This window comes from Gymnodraco acuticeps, unplaced genomic scaffold (assembly GCF_902827175.1).
Source record: "Gymnodraco acuticeps unplaced genomic scaffold, fGymAcu1.1, whole genome shotgun sequence".
NCBI lineage: Eukaryota > Metazoa > Chordata > Actinopteri > Perciformes > Bathydraconidae > Gymnodraco > Gymnodraco acuticeps.
In genome coordinates this window covers 367811-388157 of record NW_022990938.1, presented here as the reverse complement: position 1 = coordinate 388157, position 20347 = coordinate 367811, and the positions used below count along the sequence as shown (strand labels likewise).

The window sequence follows — 20347 nt, the reverse complement described above, 5'->3', positions numbered from 1 at the left end:
ACTTTTACAGTTTTCTTTGATTAAGATAAGATTTAAAAGGCCTAGACTAGAGTGTCAAATGAACAAACAAAAAAAACTGGATAAAGCTGACCTAATATGAAAAATAACTGACAGGACATTTGACACATAACAAACATTTTAATATCATTTTAATGAAAACTGACTAAATTAACAGTAGTTGGTAATCAACCAAGCCGGCAAAACAAAATGCTCAACATTCATCATCAGATTCTATTTTAATGAAAATATCTTATTAGTCAGATCCAAGTTAAAGAGCCTGTGACACGAGTTTCCCTCATCATCCAAACCCATCAATTTGAGTAAATATTGTTCCCTTGAAAACCGTTACTGAACTGATTTTGGATATTTGTACTTTGATAACCATTAATCTGCCCTTCAATGTTGACCATTTTCTGGATCTTCTCGGGGATTCTTCAAATCCCGCCAAATTATGTGTGACGTCATTGCGGGCACAGCGCTCCAGCTGCACCGTTCAGGATCCCAGCATCTGCATGTAAACGCACGATGGTGCACACAGCAGCAAGCTCAGACAGCGATGACAGTTTAATTTTGAACGTGTCTGAGAGCTCATATGAGGCTGAAGGATCGGTTTATGTTGTATCTGTTAGAAGTTTAGGAATTAGGTGCGTCAATATGGGCGATCATACGGTCATGTAGCCAGTGGTGGAATGGGACTAAAAATCATCCCGGGACTCTCGACCGGCCCACTTCGGTACCGCGAGTAAATTGTCAACGGGGGGGAGTGGAGGATGTGCTAGTGACTTATCCGACCGTCCCACTTCGGTACCGGCCCGATGGCCGGTCCGCCACTGCACCCAGCCCAGCCCACGTAAACTGTCAACGGGGGGAGCCTCGCTGCGGGGAAACGGTGGACCTAGTGTCCTGATCGGAGTGGGAATAATAATAATAATCTGTGCATTTTATCCATTAATTTCCCCAACATTGTGGTAAAAAAACCACACGTTTAATCCATGTTGGTGTACTACAACTACAAAAAGCATCGGTTTGTTTTCTCATCAGGAAATGCAGACCGGCTCAAACAAACGATTTTTAAATCATCATCCTCACGATCATTTAATGTATCATATGTTCGCCGAATTGACATGAAAGCACTAATAAATGTAGTTTCATCCACTTGAGTTTACAACTACAAAAATAATCGATTTGTTTTTATATCACATCCGACGGGAGGAAATTCAGTAGCTCTCACTACCGATTTGTAATCCTAATTTAATCATCTTCACCACGATCATGTATGTTTATGTTCGCCGAATTGACATTAAAGCACTGACTAATATGAATATACTGTAGTCAACTTCATTAAAACGCTATTAACGTGCCTAAACTCAGTAATTCACCATTTATACGCATAACAACACACTTTGTCCGTGTTTGGCTCTATCGCCGCAGTGAAGCGTTCCCGCATTGACGTCACTTCCGGCATCCCCCAAAACTTCAAAATGAGTCGAAGGAATTTCCCCGCGTTGTTCGAAATTATTGATATTTATCGGAACGGTATCTCAAATTATTTTTTAAACTGACGGTTCGAGATGACTAGTAGCCCAATATTTCATTGCACAAAAGTTGTTGGGAGGCTGTCACAGGCTCTTTAATGTTACATTATGCTAATATCATGCACCCTTAACGTATATAATGTAGCTTCATCATGTAGCTTAATCATAAACACAAGGCTCAGAATTTGTTTTTGTCACTCAAAAATCTTGCTCCTCGTCCTCCACAGCGGCTCCTTTCTGGGTCAGCGCCCCCAGGAACCTGATCCTCGCCCCGAACGAGACCGGCATCCTGACCTGTCGAGTCAACGGAGAACCCAAACCCAAGATCAGCTGGTTTGTCAACGGAGTCCCCATAGAGAGTGAGTAAAACGACGCCATGCTTACAAAGAGATATTCTACACTAGCACACAGATATGTCCACAGTGCCCGACATGTACCTAAACACACACAGCTGTAGTGGGACTCCCAATCCCTGCAGTGTTTTTTCCCTCCATTTACAGCTTCTTAAAAACTTAAAACCTTTATTTTGTCTTATAATAGACGCACCTGATGACCACAGTAGGAAGGTGGATGATGACACTGTGATTCTTAGCAATGTGCAATCAGGGTCCAGCGCCGTTTACCAGTGCAACGCATCCAATGACTTTGGTTACCTGATGGCAAACGCTTTTGTCAACGTTCTTGGTAAGTAAAGCCAATACAAGTTGAATGTACATGTTAGATATACAGTCCAGTAGAGATGCTGATTCACTTTATGTTGTGCTTCTTCTCATAGCCGAGCCACCAAGGGTGCTCACTCCACCCAACCGAGTGTACCAGGTCATCACCAACAACCCTGCGTTACTTCACTGTGCGTCCTTTGGCTCGCCAATACCAACCATCACATGGTAAGATTGGTTTGGGTTAACTTTCGATTGTCACTAGTATCATTGTCTATGTTTTACTGTATTGTTTTCAGTTTTTATTTTACATTTTTAATTTTCTTTTTTAAATTGTTTTATTTTAACATATTATCACTGTAGATGTTTTATCTTGTTCTGTATTAATTGTAATATTATTTTAATATTGTTGTTGTGTTTTCTGTAAAGCACTTAGGGCTGCTTTGTGCATGAAAGGTGCTACAGTATACAAATAAAGTTTATTCAGATTCAGATCAGGTTTTCACTTCAAACCGCAAGTTAAATTCAAATTCTTGTTGATTTTTCCCTTTCTTCCCACCAGTTTTCCATTAAATGCTCCCTCCTTTCCTTCCAGGTTTAAAGACAGTCAGACCAGCGTTAAGAATGGCGACCCTTATGTGATCCATGAGAACGGTACGTTGGATATCCATGTGGCCCAGCCATTAAACAGCGGGAAGTACACCTGCATAGCCACCAACATCCTGGGGATCAAAGAGAACCACGTCTTCCTGGAGGTTAAAGGTCAGATATGAAGGGAAACATTATATGTAAGGCCTCTATAACCACATCAAACAATGTTATTTATTAGTATTAACTCCTATTTTCTCTGTCTCCTAGAGCCCACCCGTATCCTGATGCAGCCGGAGTACAAGGTAGTACAGAGAGGAATGAGCGCTGTGTTCGAGTGTAAAGTCAAACACGACCCCTCCCTCATCCCCACCATGACCTGGCTCAAGGACAATACAGAAGTGTCTAAAGATGAGAGGTACAAAGACATTAAAGGTCACCTATTATGCAAAATCCACTTCTTCATGTCTTTTCTACATCAACATGTGTCCCCTCTTCTTCATGTCTCTTCTACATCAACATGTGTCCCCTCTTCTTCATGTCTCTTCTACATCAACATGTGTCCCCTCTTCTTCATGTCTCTTCTACATCAACATGTGTCCCCTCTTCTTCATGTCTCTTCTACATCAACATGTGTCCCCTCTGTGTAAAGAGACTCTGAAAGTTTCAGGAACAAAGATTCTCTCTCTTTTTGTCCTGATCCATTTCTATAAAAACCTGTGAAAATGAGCTGATCAAATTTCGGCCACTTTATGATGTCATAATGATTTTTTGGCTTGTGTAACCATTAGCCAATCACCAACCAAGGTAACCCCACCCCCCCCACCTTATCACCTGAATCTCCTCCTAGAGCACCATTGTGTTCTTTGTAACCAAATCTCTCTCAGAGGGGCGTGGGGAGGGGCTCCTTATTTTCATCTAAAGTAACAGACAGAGAATCAGCACTTTGGAAACAGGGCTGAAACAGAGGGGATTATGGGTAATGCTGCAAGCTTGATATTTCGAGAACAACCATTTCAGAGAGATGTTTGTATATATCTGAGACCTATAATATATTGATTGATGAAAAACAGTATAATAGGGGACCTTTAAGACACTTAAATAATCCCATTAAACACAGGATTATAACTCTCCATTCGACCCTCTGCCATCAGGTTTCAGGTGGACGTGGACAGTCTGACTATCACAGACGTTGAAGATGAAGATGAGGGCACCTACACCTGCATCATGAACACCACCCTGGACCAGGACTCAGCCAGTGCCATGCTGACGGTCGTCGGTACGTTCACGATGCATTCAGGGGTCCTTTGTTATAACTTAACAGGTTACCAGATGTTAATATCAATAATATCAAGTTTAGATAAAACTTTGATTCAACGTCAAATTATTGATTTTGTCTTACCTAATACAGTTATGTCAAATTTGTTGACATAATACATTTAATTGAAGTCAAGGTTTGAGTTTTTTCAGTGTACAAGGCTAAAAAATTAGCTAGCTGGCAAACGGCTAACAGAACTCAAGAAATGCAAACACATAAAATGCTCAAATTACAATACATTAACGTATTACAGAGTGAACTCTCATGGCCTCCGCACTTCTACCATTAGCAAACACATAACTTTCAGAACATCTCCACTTACAAGGTTGTAAATACCACATTTATCTCTTCCTACAGGACTTTAAAATGATCCCATTTGATTACAGAGAGTGAAACCACACAATGTAAAGACTTAGACTCAACACAAGGCACACAATATTCCCTTTCTCTTCTGCCCTGCTCATTTTTTACAATTACTTCCAAAAATCTTTATTGAAATGCACTCAAACCGCTTTTCACCCCTTCAACTTTACAGCAGCAGCGTCAGTTATGATCTAATTGTCGTCAGTATTTTCCCTGCTTGTCTGCTGTTCTCTAATATCTCTCACTAACATCTTCTTCTTGTACTTTACTCTTGCTTCTCGCTCTCTCAGAGGCTACTCCTACTCCAGCTATTGTCTACGGTAAACAATGTCCTCAAATTAGGATGCATAGCTTTCCTTATTCCCACCCAACCATCAAGTTCTGTTTGTAAAAACTCATTGGTTATTTCAGTTACGTTGTATTTATTCCTTTCTTTAATCCATATTATAGCATTTGATTTTCATTTAGGGAATCCATTTTTTTCATTTTCTCTTATTGTCGTATTTCTAGTTATTGTAAAAGGGCTCGCCCACACAGGTGTTTTCACTTAACCTTCCTGATTAGACCCTTCTCAGGTGTTTATGAGCATGCGCAGAGGTCTAATCAGTGAGAAGTGGAGACACCTGTGTGAGTGAGCATGAATCTAAAATGTTTAATTAAACAAAATAATCCTGCCCTTTGAAATACAACAGAGGAACCAAGGTGTATTGGTACAATTCTTTAAAAAATACCAATTGCCTCCGGTTTATTATTGAATCCAGGGTCATACATTTCATGTTTATCATTGTCTAGATTTATTTGATGGCTATTTTTATCTGAAAAAAATGATTATAGACATTTTGACAAAAAAAAGCTTCAGTGTGCATCAAAGTACATTTCCCTCCATTTTTTTTTTTTTTGTCAAATTGTCAATCCAAACAGTAGCAAGGCCTATTCCTCGTCAAAAACCAGGGAGAGACTTTTCATTTTTCTGTTGTGTGTTGCAGAGAGTCCCGACGCCCCCACCGACCTGGAGCTGACGGACCAGACAGCGAGGAGCGTTCAGCTCACCTGGACGCCCGGAGACGAACACAACAGTCCCACAGAGAGTAAGACTACACTTCACTGTTACCATGCCGATAAGACGCAATAGTCACTGACATCAAAAAACGATTTCCACATTTAAAAAAGTCCTCTGTTATGCAGGAAAGTTCCAATATAGTTTAGATTTCCTAAAGCATGCATGTTTGGTTTTGTTGGAATACTAAATAATATCCCTATTGAAAGAAAAATACATGGTCAGTTAGATTTTTAGGGACACATATTTTCTCCTGGATCGGTTAAAAAATAAGTCGGTGTTGACCAGAGGTGGAAGAAGTAGCCAGAGCTTTTACTTATGTAAAAGTAGTGTAAGGGAAACTTCTGCAGCAATGGAGAGTCAGGACTCAGAGAGACACGAGGAGAGTTGGAGCTTTGATGTCAAACACTGATTGTTTATTACAAGTATCGGCCGGAGAAATTCACATCACAAGTCACAGCAGCCAGAGATTCTGACTGCCCTGGTGGGTTGCCATGTCAAATCTGACCAGCCTCTCTCTAGGTAGACCTTTTAACTAGTTTACAGAGAGTTAATCCACATATTGGGGGATGGTACGTAAACACCTAGGAACACTGGAGATATCGCCAACATCTGGAGATACTCTTAGGCTCTGTGACCGAGAGTTGACCGGTCATAAAACTGGGAACAACACCATATGACTGCATTAGCACATTCCTTACGGGAGATAACAGACTCAGGGTTGGTGATAAACGTCAACAGGCAGAAAGGTTAAATATCTAGAAGTAAAGACAGAATTATTCTCTAACAAGTAGTGATACCACAGTGTAGAAATACTCAAACTGTCCTCTTTATGTACAAATATTTGGACATTTTTACTATATTTATGCTTTTCCGGATATAAACCCAGCAGAAAAGACTTTTGGTCCAGTAAAGTCTGCTTGAAAGGATCTTCTTTGTTGTACCTCTCACATTTGAATCTAAACATATCATATTTACTACTTGAGCATTAATTCTGATCCTTTTTAACTCCATGTTCCATCAACTTAATTCCAATAGTCGAGTAATATCCCTATTGAAAGAAAAATACATGGTCAGTTATGTTGTTTTAGGGAGACATATTATCTCCTGGATTGCTTAAGGAATAAGTAACTGTTGACCAGAGGTGGAAGAAGTAGCCAGAGATTTTACAGAAGTAAAAGTAGTGATGCCACAGTGTAGAAATACTCTCCCTGCTCTACTACTCTTTACATTACATTACATTACATTACATTACATTGCATTTAGCTGACGCTTTTATCCAAAGCGACTTACAATAAGTACATTCGACCAGGAAGACACAACCTTGAAGAAAACAGAATCATATAAGTACATCAGGTTTCATAGAGCCAAACATTTCAAGTGCTACTCAACTGGCTTTAGGTAAGCCAGTCCTTTATTAGTATATAAGTGCTTTGTTAATAATTCTATCGCTCGAAGTGGAGTCGAAAGAGATGAGTTTTCAGTCTGCGCCGGAAGATGTGCAAGCTATCTGCCGTCCTGATGTCAATGGGGAGCTCATTCCACCATTTTGGAGCCAGGATAGCAAACCCACTTGTTTTTGCTGATGGGAACTTGGGTCCCCCTCGCAGCGAGGGTGCAGTGAGTCGTTTGGCTGATGCAGAGCGTAGTGCACGTGCTGGGGTGTACGGTTTAACCATGTCCTGGATGTACGAAGGGCCAGATCCATTCGCAGCATGGTAAGCAAGTACTATTGTCTTGAAGTGGATTCTAGCAGTTACCGGAAGCCAGTGAAGGGAGCGGAGGAGCGGAGTGGTGTGGGAGAATTTAGGAAGGTTGAAGACCAGACGAGCCGCTGCATTCTGGGTGAGCTGCAGAGGTCGGATGGCACATGCAGGTAGACCAGCCAGGAGGGAGTTGCAGTAGTCTAGGCGTGAGATGACGTAAAAGTCCTGCATTCATTAACTCAATTATTTGAAGTCAGTGTCTTTAATTCAATATTTACTCCACCCACAGAGTTTCTGATCCAGTACGAGGATCTGCTCCACCAGCCGGGGGTGTGGATCAACATGACGGATGCTTCTGGGACGAGCACCACGGCGCAGTTGAAGCTCTCTCCGTACGTCTACTACTCGTTCAGAGTGCTGGGTATGAACCGCGTGGGCTACAGCCAGCCCAGCCAGCCCTCCAGCCAGTACAGGACCACCCCTGCAGGTGAATGACACAACAAATTATCTGCTATATTTAAATATTCAAAAATATCCATAAATCAATCTATATTTGTTTTTGTTTTTCTAGCTCCTGATGACAATCCATCAGATGTGAGTGGAGTAGGGACACAGCCTGGGAATTTAGTCATATCCTGGACGGTAAGATTGCTTTTATGACAAAAAACAAACATTTCACGACTTTTTTTTTAGGCAAATGACAACATATTTCTCTCCACAGCCGCTGACCGGATTCCAGGCTAACGGGCCCAACTTAGAGTACAGAGTTCAGTGGAGAGCGAAGGACGTGGACGAGGATTGGAGCTCGAAGAACGTGGCCAACGTTTCCCAGTTTGTCGTGACTGGAACTCCCATCTACGTGCCGTACGAGGTCAAGGTTCAAGCGTTGAACGATTATGGCACCGCCTCCGAGCCCGAGGCAGTGTTTGGATACTCTGGAGAAGACTGTGAGTGAACACATATTCAATGGTGATATTAAATATTTTCCTGAGTCAACACCCTTTATGTTTCTCAGGGTTTTTGTTGTTGTTGTTGTTGTTGAACCAATGAGTTTTGCTTGGACTTCGAGCCTTTTTTTCCAAAACAATGCAATACAGGTTATGGCGTGGATCAAGATGAGATCTAAACATCTTTGTACATTTTTACTATATACAGTATATGCTTCTCGGGATATAAACCCAGCCGAAAAGACATGCCCAGTAAAGTATGCTTGCAATGATGCTTCTTTGTTGTACCTCTCACATCTTAATCTCATATTTACTCCTCTTGAACATTGACTCTGATCCTTTAGCTCCATGTTCCATAAACGTCATGCTAATAGTTGATTGACTTTAAACTGAATCGTCCTCCTCTCTGCAGTGCCTCTGTCTGCTCCTGACAGTGTGCAGGTCATGGTACACAACAGCACTCTGGCGGAAGTGCACTGGGAGCCTGTCTCCTCCCCCTCTGTCAGAGGTAAACTGCAGGGATACAAGGTACTGTTTTTACCTTTCATAAATGATTCATTGCCTGTATATTCACAAAATAGATGACGATTTAAAGATGACCAAATTAGGCATAAACGCATATTGGTTAGCCTCATAGTAGGGCTGCTCAATTAATCGTCTTTTAATCGCGATTAAGATTATGGCTTGCAACGATTACGAAAACAACGTAATCGAAATAAAACGATTATTTTTTTATTGTTATTATTACTTTTTTCTTTTAAATAATTTTTCTTTTTTTTGGTTTTTCAGTTGAATTATACTTAAAGTTCAGGGTAATCAACTAATTAAAACATACTGTTCATATCATTTGTCTCCAATAAATGGATGGTTTCAAAGTCAATGAATAATCGCATTTAATAATCGCAATTACGATTATTGAGTCAAATAATCGAGATTATGATTTTTGCCATAATCGAGCAGCCGTACCTCATAGGATGTTGCACCACAGGAATGGTAACCGTTAATTAGATTCCCATAAAACAGTGTTTCTCAAACTTTTTCATACCAAGGACCACTTAACCAATAAAAAAAACTCCACAAATATCCAAAAAACACATCGTTTTTCTAGAACAGATTACAAATCGCCTGAAAATGGTACAAACAGGTGACGAAGGTGTTGCGCTGGGCTATATCATGCAATCGAAAATGAAACTTAAGCTCGCTCCATTGCGGAGATATTCCCGCGAGAGTGCGGAAAACTTAAATTAACTTATTTAAAATGTGAAATGTTACCAATGTACTCACGGACCACTAGGGGGCGCTCACGGACCACCAGTGGTCCTCGGACCACACTTTGAGAAGCACTGCCATAAAAGAACATATTCATTTATTTTAAAGGGAACCAAATACATTGAAGTGATCTGTGCTTTATTTGTTCCGTTTTTTTAAATTATGAAGCCCTTTAGCCAAACTTGAATGAGCAGATAACAGGTCTTGGAAGTTCATAGAGGAAGTTTTAAGACTCTATCAAGACAGTTGTTTTCATTCTAAGCATATCTGGACTGGTCCCCTAACCGTGTTGATGAGACAAAAACTACAAATCAAGCTAAGACGAATGAACTCCTCATGTGTTTCCTGCAGGTTTACTACCGGCGGGAGCGCGGCTTTCACGACACAGAGGAGGCTGCAGAGCAGAGCGAGCAGGTCCTGACGTTCAGTGGGAATCGAAGCGAGGGACGTCTGCCGGGCCTGCAGCCCTACAGCCTCTACAACCTCACCATCAGGGTCCTCAACAGCAAAGGAGAAGGGCCTCCGAGCCCCAGCAAGAAGTTTGAGACCCCTGAAGGAGGTGTGTAAAACCTCACATTACAACCTAGTAATTGTGTGTTCAGAAATCAGAATCAGAAACGGGTTTATTGCCAGGTAGGTTGACACGTACGAGGAATTTGACTTGGTGTCGTGGTGCATACATAAAAGTAAAAAAAACAAAAACACAGATGGCTAACTATTTTAAGATCACTATAATAACATTACAGAAAAATAAGAACAAATATATTAAAATAGAAAATAAAAAAGCAGTAATTTACATTGAAATAGAATGCAATGAAATATGTGCACTAAACAAACCAGATATTATATATATTATAACCAGATAATGCTACATAACCACCATCTTGCCTTCTTGTGTTGAATATAAATGCTAATGAGTGGTCAGCATCCAGACCCTGACTGTTGTTCTGTTCATGTTTTCAGTCCCGGGGCCTCCATCTTTTCTGAATGTCGTTAACCCCAGTTTGGACTCTCTCACTCTGGAATGGGGCCCACCGATGAACAACAATGGACGCCTCGCTGGATTCACACTGAAATACCAACCAGGTAGGCTCTCCAGCTACCAGACAAAAAAAAAATGATGCCTTGTTTATTCTTTCCATTTATTCCTAACAATATGGCTCCTGTGACTCTGTGTCTGCAGTCAACACCACGAAGGAGCTGGGGCCGGTGAAGAGCATGTCTTTCCCAGCCAACGAGACCAGTATCACCCTGGGCAACCTGAACTCCAGCATGCTCTACAAGTTCTACCTAAGCGCAAAGACAATCAAAGGCTCTGGCCCCATCATCACAGAGGAGGCCTTCACTGTCATGGACACAAGTGAGTTATTTATAGTTTCATCTGTGGCAGATAACAGGAAGAGGTCAATGTCCTGAATCAGTGGTGTGCTGTTTTCCTATCAACTTTTGTCCTACATAGTGTAAAATATCATTTTAAGCAAACGTTATTCGGCCCTATTACAAGTATTGCTCTTATTTTGGGAAATGTATTACTAATAGACCTCATTTACACACAATAAAACTAAATTTCCCAATTGAAAAAGGCACAAATATATCATTATTTAATCATTTGACCCCAGAAGATCACATTTTTCATGCATTTGAATGAAACCCAAACCTAATGGAAGTGATCATAATTCTCTTCTCATGAAAAACATAGTCTACAGGCACACAAGTTATTTTTCTGGCACTACAAACCTATAAAAACATTTGGAAACGGGTCAAACTTTACTCGAGGACAACAGGAAGGTTAAGGAAACAAAGTGTATGGGTAAACGCCACAGTGCTCTGACTGATATCAAGGCTACCTGTGAGCTTAAACGCACAAGCATCCTACTGCTTTTCACACCTTTCTTTCTCTTTTTCTCTCTGAAGCTCGTACTCAGCCCACTGTAGAGACAGGCAAAGGTAACCCGAGTTTACCACTGGAAGCACCTGCATGTTATTCACACCACCGAAAACCAGCATAGCATAGTCTTTAGTTAAATTACCCATGCATGGTACTTATAATAGCATGAATAAATAGGACTAGTGTGACAGACTTCCATGGCATCTGTAAGCAAACCATGCTTGTGTCCGGTTCTGAGATATCATAGGTTAAAATCATAGAATGTATAAAATACCCATTTCTTTTAAGCTAGTTTTTGTTATGCTTGCAGTTCAATCGAACATGATTTAATCGGAAGCCTCACGCATGACGCTTGTGAATGCCTCAACACAGTACTAACACATTATTTACCTGTTAATGCTACAAACGGAGCATTTTTTATATAAAATACAAGCATTTGATTAAGAGTATATGCATGCTGCAGTGCGTAACCCCCCTCGAAATCTCAAATGTAAGGAGGTTTTGCACCAGGTTTTAACTCGGCATGTCAGTAGCAACTTCTCCCTGAAATCAGTGCCTCTACAGTTCACTCTCTGCTGTTTCCTGTGTTCTGTATGTGTGTTGTCTCACTCTTTTCAATGTTCTTTCAGGCCCTACAGAGCCCCCTCACCCAACCTCCCCCATCACTCAGTCTCCGCCTCCCCTGTTTCACAAGGGTATAAAAGCATATATATATAAGCACTCCCTGTATCCCCTTCTACCTCCCCAAATACCTTCACATTATTCTGCGAAAAATGGTCGATCTCAGCAAAAGAAAGCCTTTAAAATATTAGTTTGATTAAGAAAAGGAAGTGGATCTAAGTGATTTCTGTTGGATCTTTCTCTGACTGGTTCTTGTTTGACTTGTTCTAGGAGGATTAAAATAAGTCCTCGGTGAGATGGCCATTTTGTGCAGCTAACACTGAACTGTTTCGATGTTTCGGCAGGATGTAAAACTGCAATCTGTTATTTTATCAATTAACTTTGGGCTATATGTGAAAACCCTATGAGATCTGACCAAAGTGAGCGACAATTTCACTTTCTTTTGATCAGATCTCAAGAAATATTTCACATGTGTCACTAATCCTAGTCCACAGTGTTGTCGTGTATTGTATATTGCAACTTTTTTCTACCACATGACTGTAAATTGAGTCTCTGGTCAGTCATACAGTTTAAAAAACCCTAAACCTAAGAGTATAGATGGAGTTTATTTTTATTTCTTGATTAACTATACTGCTGGTAGGCCTCAGGTTACAGTAGCAGCTTTATGCTAAATACTGGCATATTGGATCTATTTTTTTTTTTTAAATGTTATTTCTACTTGCTCCTTTCCTCAATAGCAGTTTAATTTCATAGTAAAGGTTTTGTAAAATTGGTACATTTATCATTTAAATTACAACTTTCTCTCTCTCTCTTGTGTGCTCAGCGCCGCCTGTCGGCCCTGCGTTCGGCAATGTTAACACGTCTATGTCGGAGGACGGTGCGGTGATCAGTTGGGATTACTTTGGACACCATAAGAATGTTTATGTGGAATATATTGTAGAAAACAGTAAGGCTTTCGCTTTATATCTCAAAACACGAGTGAATGCGTTAAACGGCTGTATTATAACATAATCAGTCGTTTAAATGCCACCATTAAAATAATTCTTCTTCTTCTTCCTCTTGAATCCGATTCCTCTCCATCTGCTTCACCGACCTCAGGTAAAGACGACTGGAAAAAGGAGTTGGTAAACGGCTCCCACTGGCATATGATAAAGGGGTTAAAGCCGGGGACGTCTTATAAGGTGCGAGTGGTCGCTAGAGACCCCTCCGACCCGACGGTCCACAGCACAGACGAGGTGCTGGTGGCGGTGCCAGGTGAGGCGGCATGCCTCCGATCCACAATCGTTGTGTTATCATTTAAATAAAATGTTTCCATCCATCTTTCCGTTCTCAGTATCCGACATTCCACTCCATCCGTTAGTTTGTTAGTGTACAAGCACGTCCGAAGTCGTACTGATCCATTAAAATCACCACTAAACACCAATTATTTTACTTTTGTTGTCGTTATTAAAGGCCTAATCATTGCATATTAACCCATTTTTAATTTTGATTTCTTCCTTTACAGCTTTAAATGTTGCTCCGCATGAAAAAAACTGGTTCCACAATTTTTAGCAGCCATGATTACAATTTGGACTGACAGCCCTGCTTCCTGTTTGTGTGTGTGTGTGTGTGTGTGTGTGTGTGTGTGTGTGTGTGTGTGTGTGTGTGTGTGTGTGTGTGTGTGTGTGTGTGTGTGTGTGTGTGTGTGTGTGTGTGTGTGTGTGTGTGTGTGTGTGTGTGTGTGTGTGTGTGTGTGTGTGTGTGTGTGTGTGTGTGTGTGTGTGTGTGTGTGTGTGTAGCTGTACCCAGTCGTCAGGTAGACATTGCCACCCAGGGCTGGTTCATTGGCCTGATGTGTGCCATCGCCCTCCTCATCTTGGTCCTGCTCATCGTGTGCTTCATCAAGAGGAACAAGGGTGGCAAATATCCAGGTAATGCTCACTTTATGTACTGTAACGTCAAGCGTATTGATATTGATGATGCAAATTAGTTTAAAAAAAGCCCTATCTCTTACAATTACCTATATAAGAAATGGATGTATGCACTTATTGTGAAGTTAAAACTTCTTTGCAGCAATGTTGAGCCAATCATGAAATGAGTGAAACTGGATTCGCCTGTCAATACACTGATATTTATTGAGAGCCTCAGCGGCCGGAGAGTTCACAGCATATCACAGTTCTCCTGTAAGATACCAGCAAACTCTGAACTCTAAAAGCGCCAAGCACCCCTCTATACAAAGAGAAGAGGAGGGCCCTAAAACACGCGGGTTTTCCTTTAATGCATGCCAGATGTCGAGACAAAGACTCGTTGCATTGTAAACCCACATGAGCCAAGCTTCTCCCCCACAAGACATCAGATGACCTCTTGACCTGTGTCTTCCTGAGAAGCTATGGATCACATTACAGGCAGGAATACACTTCAACCATTAAACAGATTCCCGAGGACAAATCACTAAACTCTATATACTTTAACAAGACCAAAATATTCCTTTACACTTATGAGATAAAGTCATCAAACATGTGTGTAATCTGCAGTGAAAGAGAAAGAAGACGCTCACCAAGACCCAGAGATCCAGCCTATGAAGGAGGATGATGGAACATTTGGAGAGTACAGGTGAGGAGTGGAAAGAAAACACTGAAATACAGCGAAGATGTTCATTCATTGAGACCTGACTGTTTGCATAAAGAACATTTCCCCAGCTACAAGAACACTGTTCCTACCAGACTCCATTAATAAACACTCCATAGAGCAGGACATTTCTGAGCACTATTGTGTTCTTTTTTGACTTTATGGCTTTATGCAATGGAAAATATGTCCAATAATTCAACTGCTTAATACTTGTGACACCGTTTCAGGTTTTTCATCACTTGTTCAAGTTTTTCTAGGAATTCTATGAGTTTTATGACACAACCCTTGAGCTTTACAGGGACAATTTTGACTTTATTACAACCTCAACTGCTTAAAGTCTATAATAAACTGTGTAGCCAAAACACAACACACTCAGACCAGAGACTGAGCCTGAGAATCAGCAGAATATGTCCTCTTTAACTTGTCGTGGTGTCATTGTGCTTTAAATGTTCCCATACGCAAGCTTATGTCTTGTCTGTTCATAAAACAGATGCTCATTGTGGCTTATGAATTGCTTTTCATGTGTCCTTCCATTCTTATCTCTGTTTTGTTGCCGGGTTTAGGTCTATGGAGAGGTAAGGCGAGATGTGGTAAAACAAGCATGCATAAAACCTCAAGCAATGTGACTAAAAGCAACCGATCAGTTTTACTATGTCATCATACTGACGTATAGTCAACATCATAACCACAGTTATAACATTAACACTCAACATGAAGAAATACTGCTTCTACTTCCCTAGTTCCTTCCATTTAATACATTTCATACAAATGCATTGAGCTTTAACATGAAGTTGATATATATCATAGATTTGAGATTGTAGAGCTTGCCTAGTATTAACTAAAAAGGGATGTTTTTAGATCAAATTAAACTAGGTTTTATCTTTTGGGGGAGGACTGAAAAATAAGTGCATTTTGGATGATTGCATGTCAACTGAAAGCATATTGGTTGATTTGAAGGTAAAGTATTGCAAGAGACTGAACGGCACGCTTTTGGAAAATCCTCTCTAGCAGTGGTCACCAACTCTAACCCAGACTGAAAGCAGCACTAACACTATAGTGTGTAGATAATACCATAGACGTAGCTGAGCTGCTCCACTGTACAAGCTCCATGCAGAGTGATGTTCCAGGACATTGTTACTGTACAATATAGTAAGCCTTTAGTTAGAGTTTATTCAACTTAAAGGGAACATATTCCACCTTTTTATATTGAATCAGTTAAAATTAAAGCTATGAATTCCTTATTTCATTGATGTTGCACATTTGTAGCAAACTGTGCACACAACAGCAATATATATTCCTTATGTCATACAGTAAATGGGATATTTGTGCAGTGGAGAAGCCAGATTACTCTTTGTGGCATCAGGGTTTCTGACCACTGCAGAAAGATCAACAATCTTCCACAAATGATCTTCTCAATAACCTTCCTTCCATCTCTTTCGCAGCGACACGGAGGACCACAAGCCGCTGAAGGGCAGCCGGACGCCGTCCAACGGGACGGTGCGCCGCGACGAGAGCGACGACAGCCTGGTGGACTACGGGGAGGGCGGGGACGGACAGTTCAACGAGGACGGATCCTTCATCGGCCAGTACAGCGGCAAGAAAGAGAAAAGACACACACGAAGGGAACGAGGAGTTCGGAGGCCCCGTCGCCCGTCAACGCCATGAACTTCCTTCGTCTAACCGAGGGCCCCCGAGGCTGAGATACACCTTGTCACCTTGGCAAATGTGACCATCCCTGTGGTGACAGTTGCTAAGGTGACAGTCCACGGTGGCGGGCACTCCGGTGGCTTCCTGTCACCAACACTGCTGGCACGCCCTCATCATCACCACCCCCCCCCCCCCTCCACCAGCCCCTGTCTGTCACACTGTGACCTCCTCCGATCTACACACACTGAACAAGGCAAACACATCCCCCATGATAAGCGTCAAAAGAAGGTGTGAAGCGAGGGATGTGAGGACTCAGAGAGGAGGGAAGGAGAGGAGGAAGCAATATAGAAAAGCAGAAGGAATGTACCAGAGACTCGGCAGAAGTGTGTGTGTGTTAGTGCCATTTCCTTTGCAAACACGATGTATCCAAATATATATTTTATCAAAGTACACTACATTACCCGCAGGCAGGCAACGAATCAAAACATCTGCATGGAGTAAATCATGATTCAATTAAGCATTTCCACCCCCCCCCCCCCTTATGCCGAGGTGATCCGCTTGTTGAGACCGTATATGGTGCACGCCTACTAGCGACTGGGTATTATTGTTTTGTTTCTTCAGTCAAAGTGTTAAATGGCGTTTAATATAAAGAGAAAAAACGGCGGCGTTGTCTGACAGCGCTGCGGAACAGTGTGACACTAAGTAGCTAGTCTTTTTGAGACGGATGAACTGTTTGTAAATATGTAATAGTATAAGAAGAAAACTATATTTCAAAGTCAGGGTTGTCCATTTGTATTCATTGGAAACCTGGCTCCAACACTTCGGTCACCAGCCAGACAACTAGAACTCCCACACTTATTCCCGCTTTCAGCCTCATGATTTTCAAAGTTCGCTTGCTTTTGTTTCCTCTTCCAATCTGTTTCTTTGCACCTATGCTATACTGAGCACTCGTTGAACACAAGCCGAGCTGTGATTGGCCCAGTTTCATGTCAAGTGCTTCCACCCCTCTAATCTTGGTACTGTCAGAGATACCCCAACACTTTCCCGATAGCTTTTCCACTTCTGTAATGGCAGAGAAAAGGACGCAGTTACATATGATAAATGCACCTGAACAGGGTTGAGTGGTGCGCACTTTGGGACGTTTAGATTTTGAGAACCTCTCAGCACGGTTTCTAGTGCCTTCGTAGATCCATAGAGTTACATCACTCTCCATACACCGCACCGACCTGGGATCAGTAGTGTTCTGAGGAGTCCATGAATACTTTGCATACACAATACTACCCCACTTGAAATGCAACTTTGAAATAAAATGCTTATTACATCCACTACTCAACGAGTAAAGAAGTCCATGTGGGCTGCAAGCTACGGTGGCCTACCAGTGCCAACGCGCTACAACGACCCAAAACACTTGCATTAGGAGAAATGTGCTACGGCTTCAAAAGCAATGCACATATTAAAACCCAAATATGCCAAAACACATGTAAATGAAGAAACGTCTTCTGAAACTTGACAACGTTTAACAGAATTTAGAACACGTTCACCATCTTGATGAAACATGCGCAGCGTTTATTAAAAGCGCTGCTGCATATACAAAACGCTTCAAGAAGCTCTAGACACAACGGAAATGGGGACTGTTTTTATCCAAAGCGACTTACATACTCAATACTGTGGACAATCCCCACAGGAGTAATTTGGGGTGAAGTGTCCCAGGGACACAACGACATGCTGACTGCAGTGGGGTTTGAACCTGATCCAAACACCAACTCACAACCCACTGCACCACACGCCTTCTCATAATTGTAAGTGTTTTGTCAGTATATTTGAAATGACTACATTAGCTACGTTAGCTATCTAGCTTACAGTAAACCGACAATAATATTGGAAAGGAATCATGAGATCGAATTGTTAAAATAAGCCGATAAAACTCATGTTTCAGGTACGTGTCCAACATCCGTGACAGTTTTTGAAACTTCAGTGTGTTTCTCCTAATGGAAGTGTTTTGGGCCACCGTAGGAACTATTTAAAAAGGGCATAGTGGAGAATATCATTAAATAGATTTGACCACATAATTCAAATTCGATATTGTGACGATATCATAAGCTATTGGTGCTTTTACAAAATATTGACCCAATTGGATTCTACTTTTCTGTAATGCAGCCTTTGAAACACTTCTGACACCATATTATCTCTTACATCTCAATATAATATTTAAAAAGTGACGGTCGTACACTGGCATTAGTTGCAAGGAATAATTTTCAGCTACAGATTATTATGATCTTGTTGACAATCAAACACCCTTATCGTACCGCCAAATCACACCATGCAGCTTGGAATTTAAGGAAATGTCAGAAATAATAAAATGAAGCAGAGTCAGATCATGGACACCTCATGAGAAGTCGTCATGTATCCAACATCCTCTTCATGTCGCTCCAACAGCACTGAACTACTGCCAACACACTCACCAGGTAACTGCCAAAAAGGAAGCAGACTTCTCTTAAGAGCGGGGCGAACTGTCACTGGTAGCACTTAGAAAACGCAGGGGTGGGGGAAATGATGCTGAATGTGGAAACAAGTGTATGTGTTTATATGAATGAAAATATTGCTTGTTACACTGCAACACACTGGTGACTGGTTCATGCATTTAACCGTATATCTGTGTATGTCGTCACGTTCTGAGCGCAGCACTCGGTGAGTTTTTCTATTCCTGTAAATTAATGTGTGAATGCTTGAGTGCACGAATGTGTGTGTGTGTGTGTGTGTGTGTGTGTGTGTGTGTGTGTGTGTGTGTGTGTGTGTGTGTGTGTGTGTGTGTGTGTGTGTGCGCGTGCGTGTGTGTGTGTGTGTGTAGCACATGCATGCTACTGTGTTAGGCGTGCGTGATGTATAATATCGCTTTTCCATGGATGATGGTCTATTATTCTGATGTCTACTCTCAACAAGAAATCCAAGAGCTTTTTTTTTTTCTCCACATTTTCACTTCTTAGGTTAATCATAACTTGCATCAAGTTTTTACGATGTGTCAGCTTTCCTCGTGTAGATATTTCTGTTGTATCTTGTAAATAACGGTTTGACTTGAGAGTGGACTAGTTGAGGTCAAAAGTGAGAGCTTGACCTCAATCTGCCCTGTTGCATTATGGGTTAGGAGGGCGTTGTGTGAAACAAGACCATTTACAGTTTTCACCCTTTCTTTTGCTGTGAAATTTATTTTAGTTTATTCACTTTTATTTGAACTTGTCAGGTGAATTTGCAAATGTTTAGCCTATCAGGTATCAAAAGGAGATTATTTAACTTGTGACTGAGCTCTTGTGGCACCTGTATTGTTTCTGTCTCAGACAGTTCATGCACCTTTTCTGTATTTTTTATAAAAAGGCACTCGCTTAAACAGGATGTGACATTTCGAACACATCTGAGCATCTAGTTTACGATGCTGGAAAACTGTCGTTCCAAATCACACAACATCCTTTTTAAGAGTGTGCATTTAAAAAAACAAAAAACAAAACTGTGATATGAGGGAGGACGTGTATGCGGACCGGCACATTGGAGTGTGAATCCCCATGGAAACAATGTTCTAGTGACTGGTGGACATACAGTAGGATATACAGTATATGATATAATATGACATTCTGGTTAATGTTGAAGCTACATGAGAAGCATGAAAGGCTGTCGAAATGGTTTACTCAACAGTATAATATTGCAAAATATTTTGTATTTTAAATGAACTTTAAAAAAAATGAAATAAATGTTGGTTTCAGGATTTCAAATCTGCTTTTCTTTTAGGGTCATGCATGCAGCACAACATGTAAAAATGTGTGTGTGTGTGTGTGTGTGTGTGTGTGTGTGTGTGTGTGTGTGTGTGTGTGTGTGTGTGTGTGTGTGTGTGTGTGTGTGTGTGTGTGTGTGTGTGTGTGTGTGTGTGTGTGTGTGTGTGTGTGTGTGTGTGTGTGTGTGTGCGTGTGCGTGTAGCTGTACCAATTAGGTAGACAGTGCCACCCAGGTGTGTGTAGCACCTCCTGGTGCACAAAAGTGAGAATGATGCTTGAGTGATTTTATCTGAAAAAAAACCCAGAGATAAACCAGCGAAAATTAATCCCTGGATTAATTTAGATCTGGCGTATGGGTGCATGTCTTCCATTGTCAAACAG

The 20347-nt window shown here is 41.3% G+C and overlaps 1 protein-coding gene across 1 annotated transcript in view; it reads left to right on the top strand.

The window, feature by feature from the left end:
- The window catches only part of nrcama (neuronal cell adhesion molecule a), a 62853-nt gene extending 42887 nt beyond the window's left edge, over positions 1 to 19966 (top strand). The window contains 25 exon segments of the mRNA XM_034234255.1: positions 1763 to 1894; positions 2076 to 2219; positions 2311 to 2422; positions 2790 to 2956; positions 3053 to 3200; positions 3937 to 4061; positions 4754 to 4783; positions 5450 to 5551; positions 7516 to 7713; positions 7798 to 7868; positions 7948 to 8173; positions 8586 to 8701; positions 9794 to 10001; positions 10406 to 10528; positions 10626 to 10802; positions 11357 to 11389; positions 11960 to 12025; positions 12775 to 12897; positions 13050 to 13205; positions 13730 to 13861; positions 14465 to 14543; positions 15122 to 15133; positions 16001 to 16163; positions 16165 to 16188; positions 16190 to 19966. Coding sequence (XP_034090146.1) covers positions 1763 to 1894; positions 2076 to 2219; positions 2311 to 2422; positions 2790 to 2956; positions 3053 to 3200; positions 3937 to 4061; positions 4754 to 4783; positions 5450 to 5551; positions 7516 to 7713; positions 7798 to 7868; positions 7948 to 8173; positions 8586 to 8701; positions 9794 to 10001; positions 10406 to 10528; positions 10626 to 10802; positions 11357 to 11389; positions 11960 to 12025; positions 12775 to 12897; positions 13050 to 13205; positions 13730 to 13861; positions 14465 to 14543; positions 15122 to 15133; positions 16001 to 16163; positions 16165 to 16188; positions 16190 to 16258 — 2936 coding nt within the window. The 3' untranslated portion in view covers positions 16259 to 19966.
- Positions 19967 to 20347: the final 381 nt, after the last annotated feature.